We start from the raw sequence: 19,674 nt of genomic DNA, 5'->3' as shown, positions 1-19,674 counted from the left end.
ATTTGCTGTCACTTTTCCCCCCCTAAAATATGTTAAATTATGTTACAGTAATTAACAGGACCTTTCTTGATAATTGGATTCTCTAGGAATTTCCCAGGCTCCTCCAATTTGCCTACACATTTAAAGGAAGCATGCTTGAAAAGACTGACAACCTTTTAGTTGTTTTATTTTTAACTTACAGCTGACGTACAATATTATGTTAGTTCCAGAATGACATAATACCTTGTTTTTGTCTTCATTAGGAAACTTACTGAATACTAAGTGCCACTCTAATCCTTTAAGGTTTTATTTACCTGTGAACTCATTCATGTCTTCTCTCAGCTCTTCACCTGAATTTCTGACTTGTTCCTATTGCACATAATTAACTGTGTCATTGAACCCCATTGATTTAAACTAACTGAGGCAAGCTTCAGTTAATGGCTTGGCCACTGCCTTGCCTTTCCTCATTATAGACACATGGGGGCGCCAGATTAATGGGAAATGAAAAAAAAGTGTTCCTTTCTACATTGACGTGAGATGAAATGTGTTCTTGTAAGCAGGCCTTTTTTATTCACTGAATCAATACAGTATTCAATATCAAGTATTAGCAACTCATAAGGACAAAATGAAAGCCTACTAGACACCAGCCTGTTCCTGCTTTTGTTTTATCTTTTTCAGTCTGAAAAATTAAGAATTCCAATTCACTGGGAATGCAATAAATAATGAATTTTAGTGCAACTCACACTTTTTCAATCAGAAAAAGAAATTATCTTTGAAAATGTGTTGATTTCTATTGATATAAGAATTCAGAGGACTAGTTTTAAAAGTTCAAAACTGTTGTCAAAACCTTTTAAACAATAGAAGGTATTTCTGTATGAAAAACTAGAGTTTTTAATCTGTTCATATCTGTGCTGTATTTTGTGTCTGGCACATTTTTTATTAAAAGGCAACATGATAAACTCTGATTCTCTTGTGTGTTCCAGAATGGACTGTCCCCACTGCACATGGCCACGCAAGGGGATCACTTGAACTGTGTCCAGCTTCTCCTCCAGCATAACGTGCCTGTGGACGACGTCACCAACGACTACCTGACCGCCCTGCACGTGGCCGCCCACTGTGGCCATTACAAAGTCGCCAAGGTTCTCTTGGACAAGAAAGCTAACCCCAATGCCAAAGCCCTGGTGAGTGGCTCGGCCAAAGGTCCAGATGTTGTCTTGCCGAGGACATGCTCCCTCTGTATGCGAAGGGATTGCTTTTGAGGAGGTAAAAATGGAAGGTCTAATCAAACCAAGTACACATCTCCTCAACTTTTTCAAGTCTCCTTCTGGGAAATCTACAAAACCTTCTAGTTCTGACACCAACAGGCTTGTGGGGTTTGGTCGTTAACACCCTTTAGGGTCACACCAGTGATTCTCTTATGCAAATGAAACCCAAAGACCATGCAAGTATAAAATTCCTGAGGAGGTCAACTTTATCTTACTGTAGAAAACGTTATAATCCAATTAATTAAAAGTGTTTTCTGAGGCAAAATGATAAAAAAAAAAAACCACATTATCTTAAACATGAAAAGTCTAGGAATTTATGAGCTAAAATGCGATGTTAACCATGTAAGTTAATGAAATATGGCCTGTCATCTACACAAATCTCTATGTTGGTCTAGTCCAGGGGTGGGCAAACTTTTTGACTCGAGGGCCACAATGGGTTCTTAAATTGGACCGGAGGACCGGAACAAAAGCATGGATGGAGTGTTGGTGTGAACTAATATAAATTCAAAGTAAACATCATTACATAAAAGGGTATGGTCTTTTTTTTTTTTAGTTTTATTCATTTCAAATGGGCCGGATCCGCCGTAGTTTGCCCACGGCTGGTCTAGTCTGTAGTCTTAACTCCTAAAATGATTTGCTATTTTAACCCTTAGCTCTGTATGGTAATTTGCTTTTCTCAGCAGGATGGTGTTTGTTGTCTTAGGAAAATAAATGGTCCCAATTTAGTCAGCTGTTTAAATTTAGTTCAGAAGAAGCACCCACGTTTAGGAAAATCTAACTCACCAAATGCTAGGGAGAGCCTGTGAGTGAATTCATAATTTTGAGCTGAAGGCTGCCATCCAGTCAGCCCTGTTAGGGAGGGTCCCTGCTCCTTTCCGGCTGTGGTCACCCTGGCTGAATGATCTGCTGTCTGGCTCTGAAATCCGGGGTGGGCAGCAAAGAATGAGGAGAGGGGAGCTCTCCAGACCCCAGGCGGCTGCATGACCATAGTCATTCTAAGTGCTTTTCTCAGAGCAGCATGTCGAGAGCTGTTGACCTGCCTCGTGTATCAAACATATCTTTAAATTCTGGGAAGGGAGGAAAATAAATTAGCAGTCATGACTCATTTTCCATACAAGAAAAAAAAAGCCTTCAAACAGGGTGTGGGCTCTCACTGTCATTTTCCTCTGACTCGAAAGATTTCGCAACACGTAAAGGCTGTAGCCAGTCATCCTGGCATGGACTCTGGCCAGGTAAAGGGAAGCACCTGCTGTGACTTTGACCTATGCTTTTAGAGTGGACCCCAGAATGTTAGATAGTTCTCTGTGGCAACTAAAAGACGCTCATGGTCTCAAGGATGAGGCAGTAGGATTTGGTAGGTGATTTGTTTTAAATAAGCAGGTCCTTTTATCAGGTTAAATATTAAACCAAATGATCAAAATAATGTTGGGTTGTGGAACTTTCTGCTTCCTTGAATTAAGCACCTACTTGGATCTTAAAGCTGGAAGGAATGAACACCTTCTAGAACTCGTCTTGTAGTTGCCTTACCATGTAGCAGAGAAGTCAGAATAGGCATTGGTGACCTTTGGGCTTTGAGGACAAGTGTCAGGGACAGCTGTTTTTAGTCTGTGTTTGAAATGAGGAAGAGGAGGGACATATTATTTGGAAGAGTGAATTCCAAAATGAAGTCATCTAAAGGAATAGAGTGACCATTTTGCCTTAGCTCCCAGGGATAGTGACCAAAAAAATTTCACAATTACCAGAGCACCTTGAGTTCCTAGGACCAGCTAGGCTACTGTGCTTCCAGAAAAGGATCTGCATTCTGCCTAGCGCCATGTCGTTACTGCTCTTTTCCAAATCTTTCCAGAAACACACGGTAGCAAAAATGTTGTACCACACTCAGTGGAATGGGATTTCAGTGGGATGTAGTCAAGTGGATATGTGTCGTTGTCCCTTGCAGAATGGCTTTACCCCTCTTCACATCGCCTGCAAGAAGAATCGGATTAAAGTCATGGAACTCCTTCTGAAACACGGTGCATCCATCCAAGCTGTAACCGAGGTGAGAGGACTAGGACTGCTGGGACCCCCGGTACTGAAAGGATAGCAGCCAGAGTCCCAGTGTCATCCCCGAAGACCAGCGAGTTTTGCTCCGTGTGATTGCCACAGTCTACTCTCTGAGGCTTTCACCCAAGGGGCTGCGAGTCCCGAGGAGAGCAGACATGAGCTTGGGTGGGTCAGTGCAGGTTCATCACCGTGACTAGAAGCACAACCCCAAACAGGCTTCGCGCTCCGGGGGAGGGACTCCGTCCCTGAAAGCATCATTTATATGAAAGCCTATAATGCAGTGCTTCTCAGAGGGGGGGCGGTTTTGCCCCCAAGGGACATTTGCAATGTCTGCAGGTTGTTTTTAGTGTCACAGCTGGATGGTGCTATTGGCATCTAGTGGACGGAGGCCAGAGATGCTACTAAACAGTTGACAATGTACAGGCCAGACTCCCACCGCAAGGAATTATCTGGCTCAAAATGCCAATGTGCCAATGAGCTGAGAAACCCTGCATAATACAGCCTCTGTGTGTTTGAAAAGTGTGGATTACTCTCTATAAAAACTCACAGAGTTAATGCAACAGAGTGAAGGACTAGCTCTAGATTTCTTTTGTACAAACCAACACAGAACTCAGAAAAAAAGGCCCAATCAGGATAAGGGCTAAGTCTTCAACACAGCCAAGCCGGCCTGGAATCTACTCTCCAGAATCCTCCCACCTCCCACCCCATCCTAGCACGAGGTCTCTGTGGATTCTAGCCCTCAACACTACCCTAGACTGGACACCCTTTCGTTCATACCTTTCTGCTCCCTCCGTGTGTCACACACCCACTTCCCCAGGCTAATCCCACACATACTCCAGGACCAGATCTGGGCCACCTTCTCTAGGAAACCTCCCCTCACCCCCTGACTTGGTCTAGGACCTCTCCCAGGATCAAAGATTTGAGGCCAACATAAAAGCTGAGATCTAGTCCAGTGATTCTCACATTACCTCATTCTCTGATCTAGTCTAGTGGCCATTATAGTATTTGCCTTAATTATATCACCTCAATGTATAATATTCATATAGTTAAAAATCAAATAACTGAGGCTGTTAATGTCGATTTGCTCATTTTAGCAGAATGGCTTTGTGTTAGGCTCCATGATCTTTCACGTGTAATATAACGAATGTATGCGGAGTGCGTGGGAGTCCTTGAAGGCCAGAGAGGATTTGAAATAAGAGTCAACTTTTTACTAACACATCCTGTCTGGATTTGTAACACTCAAAATATTTTAAAAATCACATGGTCGAAAATATTAATACTGATTTACACTTTTATCAGTCTTATGGCTTCATGGTAGACACCCTGTTTTTCAATTATAAAGTAGTAAGTTTATTCTCAGTGCATGGAAACCCCTTTTAAAGATTAGAATGTACTCTGGAGTAGAAGTGGAGTTTTGACTGATGTTTGAATAAATGCCCAGATATGTCAGCTGGTGAGGAGACGGTCCCAGTGCCAGCTCTGTGCTCCCCATGAGCTCTGTACACCAGCCCAGACCCGCATGAGGGCTTCACCTTGCACACATTTTGACTACTCCCCCTGCTGACAGAAAAAGGGCTCCATGTTATAACAAGTCTTTTCCCGTTTTTCCTCAGTTCCCACTAGTTGAAATCGGTGCAATTTTACCTCACTTTTACCCTAGAGAATTCCTTTTATCTTTTTTTTTTACATTATTCAAATTTCTATGGACATTTGCTATCTCCTTCTCTCTCCTTAAAAAAAGGAGAGCTTTTTCTAGCCATTTTAAGTATTTTTTACCAAATTAGGATGTTCATGTTGTAAGTGGAATTATATTCTGAAAAATTAAAACTGTAATCATTTCATGTAAAAAGCAAAAGTGTTATGAGTTGTGTTGTATGTAGGCTTTGAAGCAAACTTAAAAATGAAGGTCTAGACCAGCCAGTTTGGCTCAGTGGGTGGATGGGTGGATGGGTGGATGGGTGGATGGTAGGCGGCGATTGGGCAGGCAGGCAGAGAAACCCTTTTTATGATAAGACTACAAACCAACATTTCCCTCTTCTTCCCTCAGTCGGGCCTTACCCCAATCCATGTTGCTGCCTTCATGGGTCATGTAAATATCGTATCACAGCTAATGCATCATGGAGCCTCCCCAAATACCACCAACGTGGTAAGTATCCTTTTCACAGGGAACGGCCAGTTGTGAGTATTTATTAAACTGGCAAAGGTTGCTCTTACCTACTTTTTTGTTGTTGTTGTTATAAGTAAATTAATTGACATCACAGTAGTATTAACACACCAAACCACAAGCATAACAATGCTAGTTGGACCCATGAGTGCCAAAGGAGTAAAAATAAAACCAGCAACATTCTGGTCAGAAACAGCAAACCAGAAGTTTCCTGTACACCCATCCTGAGGGTGTGCCACCAACAAGGGTCTCTACTAGCAACCAGAATCAGCACCGAAACAGACCAGCTTCTCAGTGAAATACAGGCTTTCCTGGCACTAACACCATGGGGAGGTTTTACCATATACTGGGTTATATGGTAACTACATCCTCAAGATCTTTCCAGTAAACACATTAGCAAGTTTTGTGTGAAATATGTCTTTGTTATATATCACTTATGGGAGAGAATATATTTTATTATTACTTTGTTTCTATCTATCCATGTCTTCTATACTGTTTTCATTTTTTGTTGTTACACAAATGAATAATCTGAATTAAAGTCTCCTTAATGAAATGGAGGGATAGGTAGTGTGGGGGGGGGGGGGACTTAGTGGCAAAGAAACTGACCCCTTGGACTAATGCCCGAAGGCTAGGAGGCTGATCTGATGAGGTGAAGCAGAGAATGCACACCGGCAGCCAGCAAGCCCGCTCGGGGCCTCATGTGCATCTGTGTTGCCCATGCAGCACTTTGGTTTCTGTTTTGTTTTCCAGTCTGGTTTTGGGGTCAACATGGAAGTGCACACAAATAGCCAGGCTGCCCCTCCTTTTGAATAGGAAGGCGGGGCCCCCTGCACAGCCCCACAGCTGCCTGCAGACCTCACGTAGTGGCTGCCACCTTCGGGCAGGCCCCCCGCGCTTCTCCTGAGCTCTCCCCACCTGCCCTCCCCACTCATGTACCCGCCTCTCCCCCTGTGAGCATTCACCTTTCCACCCTCATGGAGGCCACCTTGAAGGTTCTTGGACAGCACTTCTGACACTGTGATGACTAGGCCCCTCGGCTTATACCAAAAGTCCTTCCTTCCTGGATCAGGTTCCTCTGAAATTCTTATGCCTTTCATCTCCTGTCTCTCCTAGCCTTCACTAAGGAAGTGCTTGGGACTTTTTTTATTTATAAAATATGAAGCCGACATCATAAGCTTCATGCAGGTGAAGCAGGCCGCTCTTCTTCGGAGCTGCAGTAACTTTGTTCCGACTCTTCTTCCCCAGAGAGGAGAAACGGCGCTGCACATGGCAGCTCGGTCCGGCCAGGCCGCAGTCGTGCGGCATCTGGTGCAAGACGGAGCTCAGGTAGAAGCTAAAGCAAAGGTCAGTGCGATTCCTGGAAGCATTTGCTATTGATGGGGAAAGTCTTGATTTTAATAAACGCTTTAAATATATGCATGCCATCTTCCAAGAATACTTCTTTAACGTAGTGAGCAACCTCCACTGGAAAAAATCTCTATCCAAGTGACATTGTAAAAACATCCCTTCCCTGTACAGTTGTCCATCCAGTTATTTAACGGGATTAAATAGAACAGGCACGGTGTGCCAGAAGGAACTTCGTGTCCTTGGCACATGGTTAGTCCTGAACAGATTAAGAAACAAACCTAGACTCGGTCCAGAGTTCTTCACACTCCGTAGAGAGGGGCTTATGCACAGGCTTCTAGGATAAGCACAGTTTGGAAGCATCACTGAGCTCATTTGGTTGACTCGCAGGCCAGCTGTCACAGCCACAAAGGAAAAAGGAAGTTTTAACTTTTTCTCTACAAGTTGTGAAACCATAAACCCTGGGACGAAGGTCAGAGTTGCTTCAGGGATCTGCCTTTGCATGAAAAAAGGAACTCCAGGGTTAAATTTGAATGCTTCGTCCTGGCCTGGTGTTCATCCCCCAGAGGAAACCCACTTTCCTGTCACTGTTCAGGATGTATAGTTGGTCTGGTTCTTCAAAATGGCAGTTCAGGTCAGGAATGGTCAGTTAACACATCAATACCTTAATCATTTCCTTTCAACATACAATACATGCATGTGTATTTATTTGCTATTTATTTCTGTGATCTGTAGTTCCTAGTTTGGGGTGGAGAGGAAATAGATATCCGTGAAGCAGTGGGAGTGCAGAATATTTATAACCGTTGGTAATTTTCTCTCGGTGTGTTCAGCTGTCTCACCCATATCTAATTAAATCATAATTGCTTTTTATCAACATCTATCTAGGCTTTCCAAAGCTTTCAACTCAGTATTCTTAGGGGGAAATACAGCCTTTCCTGTCATGCTCATGGTTTACCTGTGAACATATTATTTATTGTATAATTAAAGTAATTAGTGCACATGTAGTACAAATTAGGAGAATAATTAGTGCAAACATACTACTGTGAGAATAAACCGAACTAGGTCTGCATAAGCATGAAGTCTGCAGGTGGAGGCGAAGGTTGTGGCATTCTAAGCAGCAGACCGCAAACCTCAAGTGTCCAGTGTTCTGTGGCACCAGTTGGTGGATGTTGTAGAGGATCTAGAAACAAAGGTCAGCAAACTATCTGTAAGGATCTAAGAGTAAATATTTTAGGTTTTGAGGGGTGCAGCATTGCTATCACAGCAGCTCAACTCTGCCATTGGAGCAAAAGCAGCCGCAGACAGTGCATAAGCAAATGAGCATGTCTGGGTCCCAATAAAACTTTATTGACAAACAGGTGGCAGCTGGATTTGGCCGCTGGATTGTAGTTTTCTGACCCTTGATCTAGAGCAGTGGTTCTCAACCTTGGCTGCACATTAGAATCACCTGGGAATCTTTTTAAAATCCTGATTTCTGGGCCCCATCCTCCGGAAATTCTGTTTCTTTGTTACTAATGTTGTGGCCCCACCCCATAACAAAGAAACAGAATTTCCGGAGGATGGGGCCCAGAAATCAGGATTTTAAAGATTCCCAGGTGATTCTAATGTGCAGCCAAGGTTGAGAACCACGGATCTAGAGGATATTGGTGAATCCACTTAATCAGTTCAGTGGAAGAGTTAAGAGAAGTTATACTGTACCTTGGATTATAGAAAAACTCACACTTATGAGTGTTGTTATTCCATATCAAGCATTGTATCAAAGGAGTGGTTCTACCCATCAACTGAAATTGAGGATTTTTGGTTATCAATTTGTTAAGGAGGCAGCATGTATCATGGTTAGGAGCCTGACTTCCTCAGCCACACTGCCTGTGTTTGGACCTTGGTCTACCAATTACTAGCTGTGTAACATGGGGTAGGTTAAGGATTCTGTGCCAGGTTTCCTTTTCTCATTTCCTCACATAGCAGAGGAGACTAGTGATCGTGCAATTCATAGGACGGTTGTGATGATTAAAAAGGTACGGTAGGAGCAGTACTTACAGCCTGGGGCAGGTAGGTACCCAGGACATGTTTAGTGGTGGTGGTGGCAATTGTAGAGTTTTATGAAATTTTCCTTTGGCAACTCTCTCTGTTTTCAGTATTCCTCTTCTTCCTCATAACATCTCCCCTGATGCTTCCTGCTAGTAACATAGTAGGAAGCTTTGACCTTGCTTTGACCTTGACTCTCATCTTACTACCTTTCCAAAGCAGTATCCTGTGCTGCACCCTCTTCTCTCCACCTTCCCTACATAAAGTATTTACCTGAACTTTTTCACATTCAAGCAGGCGATTTCTTTCTGGAGGACCACCATAGAGCATCTTTGGACAAATGAGGAATAGATGCCTCTCCCACTTGGGCATAGGGACCTAAGGGACAGGACTTAGTGAGGGCCTTATGCATTTGGGTGAATTGTATAAGGTGCCCCTCCACTCATGGCAGATGCAGCCTATGCCAGGATGTACAACTTGGCAAATAGAGGGTAGGCTGGCTTTCAGCCCCCATTGGCCCTCTTGGCTGGGAGCTGTTTTGCTGGTGTACCTGTACAGCCCTATACTGCCCCCTCCCCCTCAACTTTTGGTGATGGGAAGACACCACCAATAAATTTCATCCCATGTGAGTGCATTATAACTGGTGGAAGTTTAATATCCCTCCTAGGTATTTGAGGTTTACCAGGATGTATTTCCTTATCTCCCAAAAAAGCCATTAGATGCTAAAAACTGATAAAGTATGGCAGGTGGTAGTGGAAATAATTTATAGATAGAAATGTCTTCGATACTTTCATACTAAGAGTTTGGTAGAAATGTATTTAAGCTTAGGTTTACCATCTCCACCCTTCTGAACCTTGAAGAAAAGGTAAATGAGATTTTCTTTATTATTGAGTAAGAGTTGGACTTTAGTTTCTGATGCACGGCAATTTGCTAAATGTTTCTCAAGAGTCCCATTGTTGTCTCAGCTAATCGGCCTTGCATTTCCTCCTTGCCATTTAGGATGACCAAACCCCACTGCACATCTCAGCCCGATTGGGGAAGGCGGATATAGTCCAGCAGCTGTTGCAGCAAGGAGCGTCTCCAAATGCAGCCACGACTTCTGGGTACACCGCCCTCCACCTTGCAGCCCGAGAAGGGCATGAGGACGTGGCCTCATTCCTTTTGGATCATGGCGCATCTTTGTCTATTACAACGAAGGTATGAAAACAAGTCTTGGAATCCTACTCTGTCCCTCAAAATACATCCCCCTTGTAATCCCCTATGCGACCTTACAATTTCTGCTGTGTTCTCCAAAATACATCCTCCTCAAAATTCCTTGGTACCTGTTCCCGGCAACAGGTACAATGGTTGTATATCATCACCTACACTTGGGATCCCAGGGTAGTCCCAACATGGCCAGCAAAGCCCTGGAGTGGGGGAGGGTAGTTAGGGTATGTGTAAGTCTGTGTGTGTCTGTGTGTCTGGCTTCAGTTTCTCAGTACATTATCTTCTAATGAAAACGTACTGATATCTAGAGTCAGATATTTCTTGAATGTTATTTGATAGATTTAACTGGTGATTTTAAAAACACAGCCAGAGATTTCTCTAGCTGGGACCATGTATATAAACCACATTATCAAAGCTCAGTTGGTTGATATTTTTATAATACTTTCAAATCAGAAGGAGAAATTTTTTTGGGGGGGGTGGGGAGGATAATTTTTGTTTGTTGTTGTCATTCCTTTTGTTGCTATTGTGTTGTTTGACTTATGCTCTGATTTTTTTTAAATCTTGACTCTGATACCTTAGAATGGTAGTGTTCCACACAAGTGCTCTGCAGATGCAAAATTTAGAGGTTGTTTTTTTTTAAGTTACTGTTTAAACCTTGTAGGTGTGGTAGGAAGATAGCTGGAAATGGTGTTGCACTATCTTATTTGGGTGCAGAGAAGAAGCATTAATGTGTAACCAATGAGCAAGATAATTACAATCATTATAAATACTTGGTAGTAAACTATCTGGGAAAAAAAATGATGACGACCTTAAACTTCACCTCCTGTGATTCTTTAGGCTCTTCGGGAAAGTTGAGATGTAAGTTCCTGGATCTCATTCAATGTGTAAAACATTGGGGTTTTGAGTGCCCCAGCCCATTCACCAAGCCACCTGCCCACTGGCTCTAGTTGGCTATAATCTCATGAGGTCAAATGTGTTGATGACTCTGCAGTCCCTGTCTCATGTTTGGGTCCCTCCCTAAAGGGAGAACTGCTAGATACCCAGATCCTTGTAGGAGTTGAGAGCAAGGGAGATTAGTACTCAACCTCAGTGTCCAACTCTATATGTTTATTGGACTAGCACCTGGTGTTATTCAGTTCAGTTCACCTGTGTGTGAGGACCTCTGGCTCCTACTCCTGAAGACTAGAACAAACATAAAGATATGTGCATACATGTGGAAAAGGCGAAATGGGAAGAGAAAGGCTCCAGTCTGAAATTATGGGAGGACCAGATTTTCCCTGGATGTTCCCAAGCCCACCAAATCCAAATTGCACCTGGGACTCTGGAACCTATTCTTCCTACAACATGAAATCCCAAAATGGCCCTAGAATAAGCCCCAGATCCAGCTCTCCAACCTCATCCTGGTCTGAGGGCCACTTAGCCCCAGCGTCAGCGGCCTGCTGTGGCTCAGTCAGCACACAGAGAAGTGAAATATCCTGCTCTTCCTTGTTGGTGAGGGGACTCTCTAACTATCACCTACCAGTCTTGCCTCTTAAGTGCAGCCTTACCTGCTCCTCCTTAGAATAATTCATCAGTTCCAGAAGAGAGATGCCCTTGGGTCATTTCTATGGTTCATTATTTTTATGTTTCGTTTTTCAGAAAGGATTCACTCCCCTTCATGTGGCAGCAAAATACGGGAAGCTTGAAGTAGCCAACCTCCTGCTGCAGAAGAGTGCGTCTCCTGATGCCGCTGGGAAGGTATGGGGTCACCAGCCACCCTGTATAACAGGCCACTTCCATGATAACAAAACACGCACTTGCTATTATTCACCTCCAGCCACCTACTAGTAAATGATAACCATAGTTAAGTTTTATAGGACAAGGAACACTGGAAATAGGTGAATGCTGGGGCCCAAGTGTTGTGGCAACTGCAGTGTAAAGTGCACTCTATGTTGTACCCGATCTAATCCCGTCTCCTAACTCTAGGCCTCGGATGTTAAGACACTGTTGACACTGGTTGTTTCTGCACGTGTTTTCAGAGCGGGCTAACTCCACTGCATGTAGCTGCACATTACGATAACCAGAAGGTGGCCCTTCTGCTTTTGGACCAAGGAGCCTCACCTCACGCGGCTGCAAAGGTACCTGTAATTCGACGGCATGAGGACCCTGGCGGGCAGTGCCCATCCATCTCTACGTCCACTTCCACTTCCACAGAACTATACGCTCCTAGGGAATCTGTGCCTTCAGCTATTTAGTCAACTCATCTAGTAGATGCTCAATAAATATTTACTTGTCAATTGATTTTCCTTGAAAATCCAGGACATCCTGGAGCCTGGGGAGGAGAATGAAGTTCAGGTACTCATGAGCCAGATGAGAAACATAAGTGCAAGGGAGTTCTGATTTGTCAACGTTATAAAATATGTGTTGCATTTTCCCAGGCTGTAAAACAGTGCCTTCGAGTTATTTGTTTCATAAAATAAGTTGGGAGGCTTTGCTTATGTGTTTTTAATATTGCTAAAGAGAGTCATTATTCTTCTTGTTAAGGCATTTTTGAGCAGTTAGACAACCTAGATTTCTCAGAAAAGGGATGCATGGAGTGTATGGCTTTTTTATCCCTCTGGTATTTGGATTCGAGAGGTATTTATTGAAAGATAGGTAAATGGAAATATGCTTTAGGAAGTGCTGTATTTTTGCGCAAGTGGCTATGATCAGGAACATTGGAGTGACACAAACCACATTCTAACTGCTGTCCAGTTCTTTCACTAAAGATTATTGGTTGAAGGAACTTTTAGCATCCCTAATGCTTTTTATATATCTTTGTTTTACTCTTCCACTTTGGGAACCTACAGTGCTCTTCCTTAAACTTGGTGTTTAGATCAATGATGGCGAACCTTTTGAGCTCGGCGTGTCAGCATTTTGAAAAACCCTAACTTAACTCTGGTGCCGTGTCACATATAGAAATTTTTTGATATTTGCAACCATAGTAAAACAAAGATTTATATTTTTGATATTTATTTTATATATTTAAATGCCATTTAACAAAGAAAAATCAACCAAAAAAATGAGTTCGCATGTCACCTCTGACACGCGTGTCATAGGTTCGCCATCACTGGTTTAGATCAAACCTCTGGTACACACAGATCAATGAACTTGGGCTATTTTAGATTACTTTGGATACTTTAAAAGAACAAGTGTTAGGTGCCTTCTCCATTTAGAGAATAGGTTATCTTTCGCAGGAATTTCTCCTCAGAACCTCTTTTTATGTCTTTCTCAAACATTTCCTGCTCCATCCTCTCCAGAATTATACTCCATGAAATCTACAATTCAAAATCAAGCCCTCAGACTTGCTGTGCATCTAAATGCAGCTTTTCTTCCATAATTTCAGACTCTGACAAACATTCTTTCTCATAAAATAACCATGCCTTGACTTTAAAAAAAACAAAACTGTATCTAAAAAGAAAGAAAACAAATAGCAGCATTATTCACAATAGTCAAAGGTGGAAGTAACCCAAGTATCTATTGAAGGATGACTAGATAAACAAAATTTAGATTCTTCCTACAAAGGAGTATTATTCAGCCTTAAGAAGGAAATAAACGCTGACACATGCTGCCATATGGATGAACCTCAAAGACATTGTGCTAAGAGAAATAAGCCAGTTCCACACAGGACAAATATTGTGTGATGTCACTTATACAGAGACAGAAAGTCGAATGCTGTTTGCCAGAGGCTGAGGGGAGGAGGACATGGGGAGTTAGTGTTTAATGGGTACAGAGTTTCATTTTGGAGCTGGATGGTGCTAATTGTTGGAGAACAATTTGAATGTACTTAATGTATTTAAAAATAGTTAAAATGGAACGTTTTGTGCTGTGTATATTTTACCACAATTTTTAAAACAAAATGTATAATGAAATGTAATGCTTGTACATTTCATTTCAGTTCATTTTAATATCCCTTTGAGCCTGGGCCACTTTTCATGTTATAAATAACCCCAGGTTATTAATAAATAAATAATTAATAAGTGAACTATCAATTTCTCACATGTGAGCAACCATTTTGACACAACTAGTGCCAAGCAGTTTGTAAGTACAATAAAATGAGTCCAATCCACCTTTCCATCCACAAAATAACTTAAATCAATAGTTGATATATTTGTGGTTGATTTTTTTCAGCTTTAAATTTGTCCAAGACTTTGTATTCATGGTTTTGCATCTGCAAAACATTTTTGACAAAGAATTAAAAAGCAGTTCTTGAACTAATTCCCTATAACAGCCCTTTAGCCTTGGGCTATCTTTTACAGTCAATTGAAGGAACATTTCTAAAGGGACATTCCCTCTCATTCCCACAGCACAATGGTCCCAAAAGGGCCTCTGTAATGCCATCTCTTCACATTTCTAACTATTCCCACTTTCTGGGGCAGTGATCCTGGTCAGGAGCGTTTGTGTTTTTTTAGACTTTGATCCTGAGCAAAGGCACTTAGGGGTTGGCATCATTTGCTAGGAAAAAGGCCTACCATAGTGGTTTAAATTGATGAGAGTCAATTTTTCTCATGCCCATTAACAATCTTTTGGTTTTTCCCTCCAGAGGTTTTTGTTGCTTAGTCAGTCAGGTCTTGCAACCCACAGGAAAGAAAGTCAGACAATAGGGTATCCCTGTAAGCTCCACCCAGCCATTTCTCTTTACATCTCATTAGCCACTTATTTTTGCAAGGGATGGTGGGAAATGTAGTTTTTCACCTGGACAGAACACCAGAGTTTCATTTATTAAGGAGGGAAAATGGATCTAGGATAGGCAAATAGCACCTTTACTCCGGAGAGCTCAGGAACCTCTGAGTTCTGGCTGTGGTGAGAAACAAAGACAAAGGCTCTAGTGGACATGATTAGCATTTGGTTATGACAGCAATGACAATGTTAACTCTTCCTTAATTCACATTCTTGGTTCTCAGAGTATGTGATGCTTTCTTCTGGCCTTTCTTCTCTTTTGTAGGATTGACAGTATGTTTTCTTAGCCATACTTAACCTAGAACATGATGTGATTTTTGGTAATGTGGGATGGGGGATACCTAAAAAGTAGATGGGATTCTATAATCCATTTTATCCTGAACTGTTTCCTGAGGCAGATACTATTGGCTTCAGTTTAGGCATGATTTGGGCACTACTAGTGGAAGGGATAGTGAGCTTTAACTTTTAGTTTGTCCGATTTCTCTCCCTTAAAATGTATAATATATCTATTAATATGGATCAGCAGAGACTGATGTAAATATATTACTTTTGATCATTTAAAATTACATTTGCTTTTGTTTTAATCTTGAAATGATGTCCTTTGCCCTCTACATCCAGAGGGAAAAAAATACTGGTTAACGTTACTCTACAGTTGAATCACTATTTTATTTCCCTTCTGATAAATGCATCTGTCTCCTTTAGTGTGGCAAGAAAGAAACAGTTAACTTTCTAGAAATTAGAAAAGCTAAGGCAATTTAGAAAATCCCATTACAGGTCTCAAGATGAACTGTTTATTATTTGAAATGTCTTGTTTATTATTCCTAAAGTCTTTCAAAATTACCTTCCCATCCATTCTACAGTAAGGCCATGATTTGTTTTCCCTGGCTTCATGCTTCCCTTTGTGTCTCAGGTAAGGAGCTCAGCAAAGCCCTGGGTGATAATGAGGAATGTGTCTGGAATTGACCTGTGCTACAGAAATGCCAGAGCTTCTCTAGGTTCGGGTTTTTAGAGTCTAGGGATTTTTGGTGGAATTGGAGAGGATTGTCATATCTCAGAGGATACTGATCTGCCTTTAGGGTTGGAGAAGCAACCAACTGGAAGGTTATTATCAGTAACAAAAGCAATAAAAAAAAAAAAAAGGACAAGTTGCATGATATGAAGCTAAACTCTATCTTGCCTTTGCCTGTCTTATGGACTAGTCAGAATTCCTGTTTTAGCACCCCTTTGTGAATTTTCCTTTTAATACAGGAGTGGGGGCGCTGATAGCTCACCCCCTCCTGTCTGTCACTCTCTGCAGAGTCCAAAGCTCTCATTTCTGAAGGCCACTGCTGAAGGGTGTGTCTGAACACAGACCAAATGCTTCCCAGGTCAGCTGGAGTTTCCAGATGGCAATAAGTCAAAACTAAAAATAGAGATATAAAATTGTCTTTTACCCTGGCTCGTCCCTTTTGGTAGAGGCTGGTTTCACAAGGGTCTGGAAGTGGCATTTCCATTTTCATGGGTTGATACCCAATAGCTTAAATCGTTTCTCTACACTTGATTGTAGAAAGAGTATTTCTCAAGTGCAAAATGCTCTCATGCTAGGGTATACCAATGACTTCAGTGTGCGAGTTGATTGCAGTAGGCTAGCCGATCAGTGGGACAGCACCTTCTGTGTTGTTTCTGACTCATCCGCGTGGCTTGGAAAGACTGCGACTGATCCACTGTCTGAATTTAGATCATATTCCCAATTATAAATCCTTGGATTCTGTTTTATTTTATCTCTCTCTAACTCCTCTTGTCTATAGAAATCAGTCTAATTTTTATTGGCATATTTTATATAGTCAGATTCATGTTCATGTCAAAATGTAATCTTGCATTTCTGTTAAATGACTGTGAGCCAAGACAAGGTCCCTTAAGGGCAGAAGACTCTGAAGGTTCCTAAGGCACAGCTAATGCTTAATTTGTCAAAAGACCCAGCCGGTATGGTTCAGTGGTTGAGCATCGACCCATGAACCAGGAGATCATGGTTCAATTCTGGTCAGGGCACATGCCGGGTTGCAGGCTCAATCCCCAGCAGGGCGTGTGCAAGAGGCAGCTGATCAGTGATTCTCTCTCATCATTGATGTTTCTATCTGTCTTTCCTCCCTTCCTCTCTCTGAAATCAATAAAGACATATTTTTAAAAAAAATTTTCAAAGGAATTTGGGTTGTCTGTTCCTCTGAGCATTAAGGGTCAGATAAGAGAAAGATCAGAGAATGTTCTCAAAGCTCTAGTAAGATTGACTCAAATTCTGAGGATTCTCCAATCATTGTGAGATACTAGAGATACAAAGACAAATATAACACAATACATACCTTCAATAAATTTATATTTTAGTAGGAGACACATATATAAATAATAGTAAATATTACTATATATCCAAGATAGCCACTAAGTATATCCAGGACTTTGATTGGAGTCAGTCAAGTGGGGAGCAGGTGTAGAAGGGAGCAGGGGCAAAGTAAAAGACTTCATGAGGGTGTGACCCTTGAGCCGAGTCTTTAATGGATAGATGCTGGCCCAGAGGGCATGCTGGGGAAAGTATTTTTGGTACAGTAGGCAAGACAGAAACATGAGCTGTATGTTGTTGTGGGGAAGGGTGCAGCTGAAACATAGCATAGAGACTGGAGTTTTGTGAAAGAGGCAATGAGACGATCAAATAGGGGTAGATTACAGCAATCGACTACCATGAAAACTAAAAATTTCAACCTGTAAGCAATCAAAGGGACTTTCAAGATGGAATAATGGATTTGAACATGACCATATTGTTTGTTGTTTCCTAGTAGGTTTTCCTCTCATCCCCAATTTAAATAAAGCAAGTAATTATTGAGCACCTACTAACTTAACTCCCTGTAAGAGGGAACCCTATATTCCTTTTGTAAAACCAATGGTACTCTGACTCTTGCATTAAACTGTTTAGAAGTGTTATACTTTCCCTTGTTAGATGTGGGAGACATGAGGGTGCTACATTAATGACACTGCCTGATTTATCAGTCTTTGCTTATTTAATCAAGATTTTTTAAAAAAAAAAAAAAACCATTTAAAAAAATCAATAGAAAGGGAGGCATACTGTTTTGAAAATGTACTGCGCACGTTTTTATCTTGTGACCGGGCATGTGACCAAGTGGTTCATGTTGACAGAATGGTTATACGCCACTGCACATCGCTGCCAAAAAGAACCAGATGGACATAGCGACGACTCTGCTGGAATATGGTGCTGATGCAAACGCAGTTACCCGGCAAGGAATTGCTTCTGTCCATCTTGCAGCTCAGGAGGGTCACGTGGACATGGTGTCACTGCTCCTCAGCCGAAATGCCAACGTGAACCTGAGCAATAAGGTAACCTTTTTCTTTCTCCACAAAGTAGACAACACAACAATACCTCGCCTCCCAAGAAAGTCATCAGGAAGTCACGAAAAATCTGGGTCCGGTAGGGAGTGTAAAGTGTAATGTCACAAGAAGATGTTTACCAAAGTATTAATTATCATGGCAAAAACTTGGAAACAATCTGTTTAAACAGTAAGAGAATGTAGGTCAATAATTGCAAAGTCATACAGTTGAGTAGCATATAGTCATGAAAATGAAGTCCACCAAGTTTATCTAGAAACATGAAGTTATGTTATAAAGTTCATTCAGAGAGTAGCATTGTTATTTCACCAGAATGTAACAAGTGAGAAATTGTAAACAGTAGCCTGTTGATTCATTCCACAGACATGTTTGGGGCACCTACTCCTTGCCTGTCTCAGTTTAAGTCCTAGGTTACAAAAAGAAATTGGAAATCGTTCTGCTCTCTAAGAGTTCATTTTAATAACAGAAATTTAAAGTAGCTATCTTATTCAATAAATAGGAAAGGTTGTTAGTTTACACGTTTAGTCTTCCTATGTAAGTTAGCAGTTCTGAGGGACTTGTAAAGACGGTTCCCAAAATTCTTCAAATTCCAGTCCTCATGTTTGACATTCCTATTATTAGTGAAGGAAGTCCCAGCCCACAATTGAGCAAAGACTGACTGCAGTATTGTTGCATATATCAGAGAATTCGGATTTGCTGACTACCTATGAATGAATACCCGCGTCTGAGATCTGCCCAAAACACAGAATGGATGTTTCTAAGTCTTCAAACAGCACACCCCCTGCAAGAATGCCCCCAAATTCTTGATAATTGAAACTCCCCAGCAGTTAGCTTTTCCTCGCCAGTTAGTGATGGCACAGCCGTGGCATTTCTCAGCTGTAGCTCAGATATTGGAGTAGAGTTTCAGCATAGGAATAGTTTTATGGTGACAAATGACAAGTTCTTTATTTTTAACATATGTGGCCTGTGTTTCAGAATCACGGAGGATTTAAATCCTAAATCGAACTCTTAGTGGAGATGTGTCATTTGGGCAATTTATGTGAGCTCTGTCAGCCTCAGTTTCATCCTCTAGGAAAGATAATATTTACTTCACGGAGATGTCATGAGGATTAACTAGATAACATTCAGCACCTTCACAGTGGAAATGAGTAATCGTATTCATTGTGGACTTTGTACAATTTTGGAAAAAGGTTACTCTGCACTAATCTGAATCCCCGAGGTTGTAATTTAACCAATTCTGTAGACCAAAAGACCAGGGAAATCTGTCTCGCAGCTTTAATATCTTGAAGGTCCTTTTTGATCATTACAGAGCAAACACCTTTTTCATTTCCCTTTTTTCTGGTGTATCAATTTGATTTTCTCATATCTTTTTAAACACCCCTTTCAGGAATGCATGTCTCAGCATTAATGGGACTCACAAAGCAATGTCAAATAGTTATTCTAATCAGGACTTGCTTGAGCTTGTGAATTTTCTAAGGTTCATTACCAGTATGTAAACCAGCCTGCTAAGAGTTGGCTGCAAAATTCAACTTGTCTACATGAGGTAGAGAGCCTGGCCTTCACAAAGTGAAGCACATTCTG

The 19,674-nt window shown here is 41.6% G+C and overlaps 1 protein-coding gene across 3 annotated transcripts in view; it reads left to right on the top strand.

Annotated features, from left to right (window-relative positions):
- ANK3 (ankyrin 3) overlaps positions 1-19,674 on the top strand; it is a 469,334-nt gene that overhangs the window by 324,679 nt on the left and 124,981 nt on the right. For all 3 annotated transcript variants that reach the window (XM_070432806.1, XM_070432805.1, XM_070432807.1), the window contains 8 exons: positions 963-1,160; positions 3,184-3,282; positions 5,335-5,433; positions 6,697-6,795; positions 9,820-10,017; positions 11,665-11,763; positions 12,045-12,143; positions 17,887-18,084. In XM_070432806.1, the coding sequence (XP_070288907.1) occupies positions 963-1,160; positions 3,184-3,282; positions 5,335-5,433; positions 6,697-6,795; positions 9,820-10,017; positions 11,665-11,763; positions 12,045-12,143; positions 17,887-18,084 (1,089 nt within the window). The remainder of the gene's footprint in view (positions 1-962; positions 1,161-3,183; positions 3,283-5,334; positions 5,434-6,696; positions 6,796-9,819; positions 10,018-11,664; positions 11,764-12,044; positions 12,144-17,886; positions 18,085-19,674) is intronic.

The sequence above is a fragment of the Myotis yumanensis genome, unplaced genomic scaffold (genome assembly GCF_028538775.1).
Source record: "Myotis yumanensis isolate MYYU_CA2020_CCGP unplaced genomic scaffold, mMyoYum1.0.hap1 SCAF_13, whole genome shotgun sequence".
Classification (NCBI taxonomy): Eukaryota; Metazoa; Chordata; class Mammalia; order Chiroptera; family Vespertilionidae; genus Myotis; species Myotis yumanensis.
The sequence above is the reverse complement of the archived record's forward strand: the minus strand, read 5'-3'. Positions and strand labels throughout refer to the sequence as shown.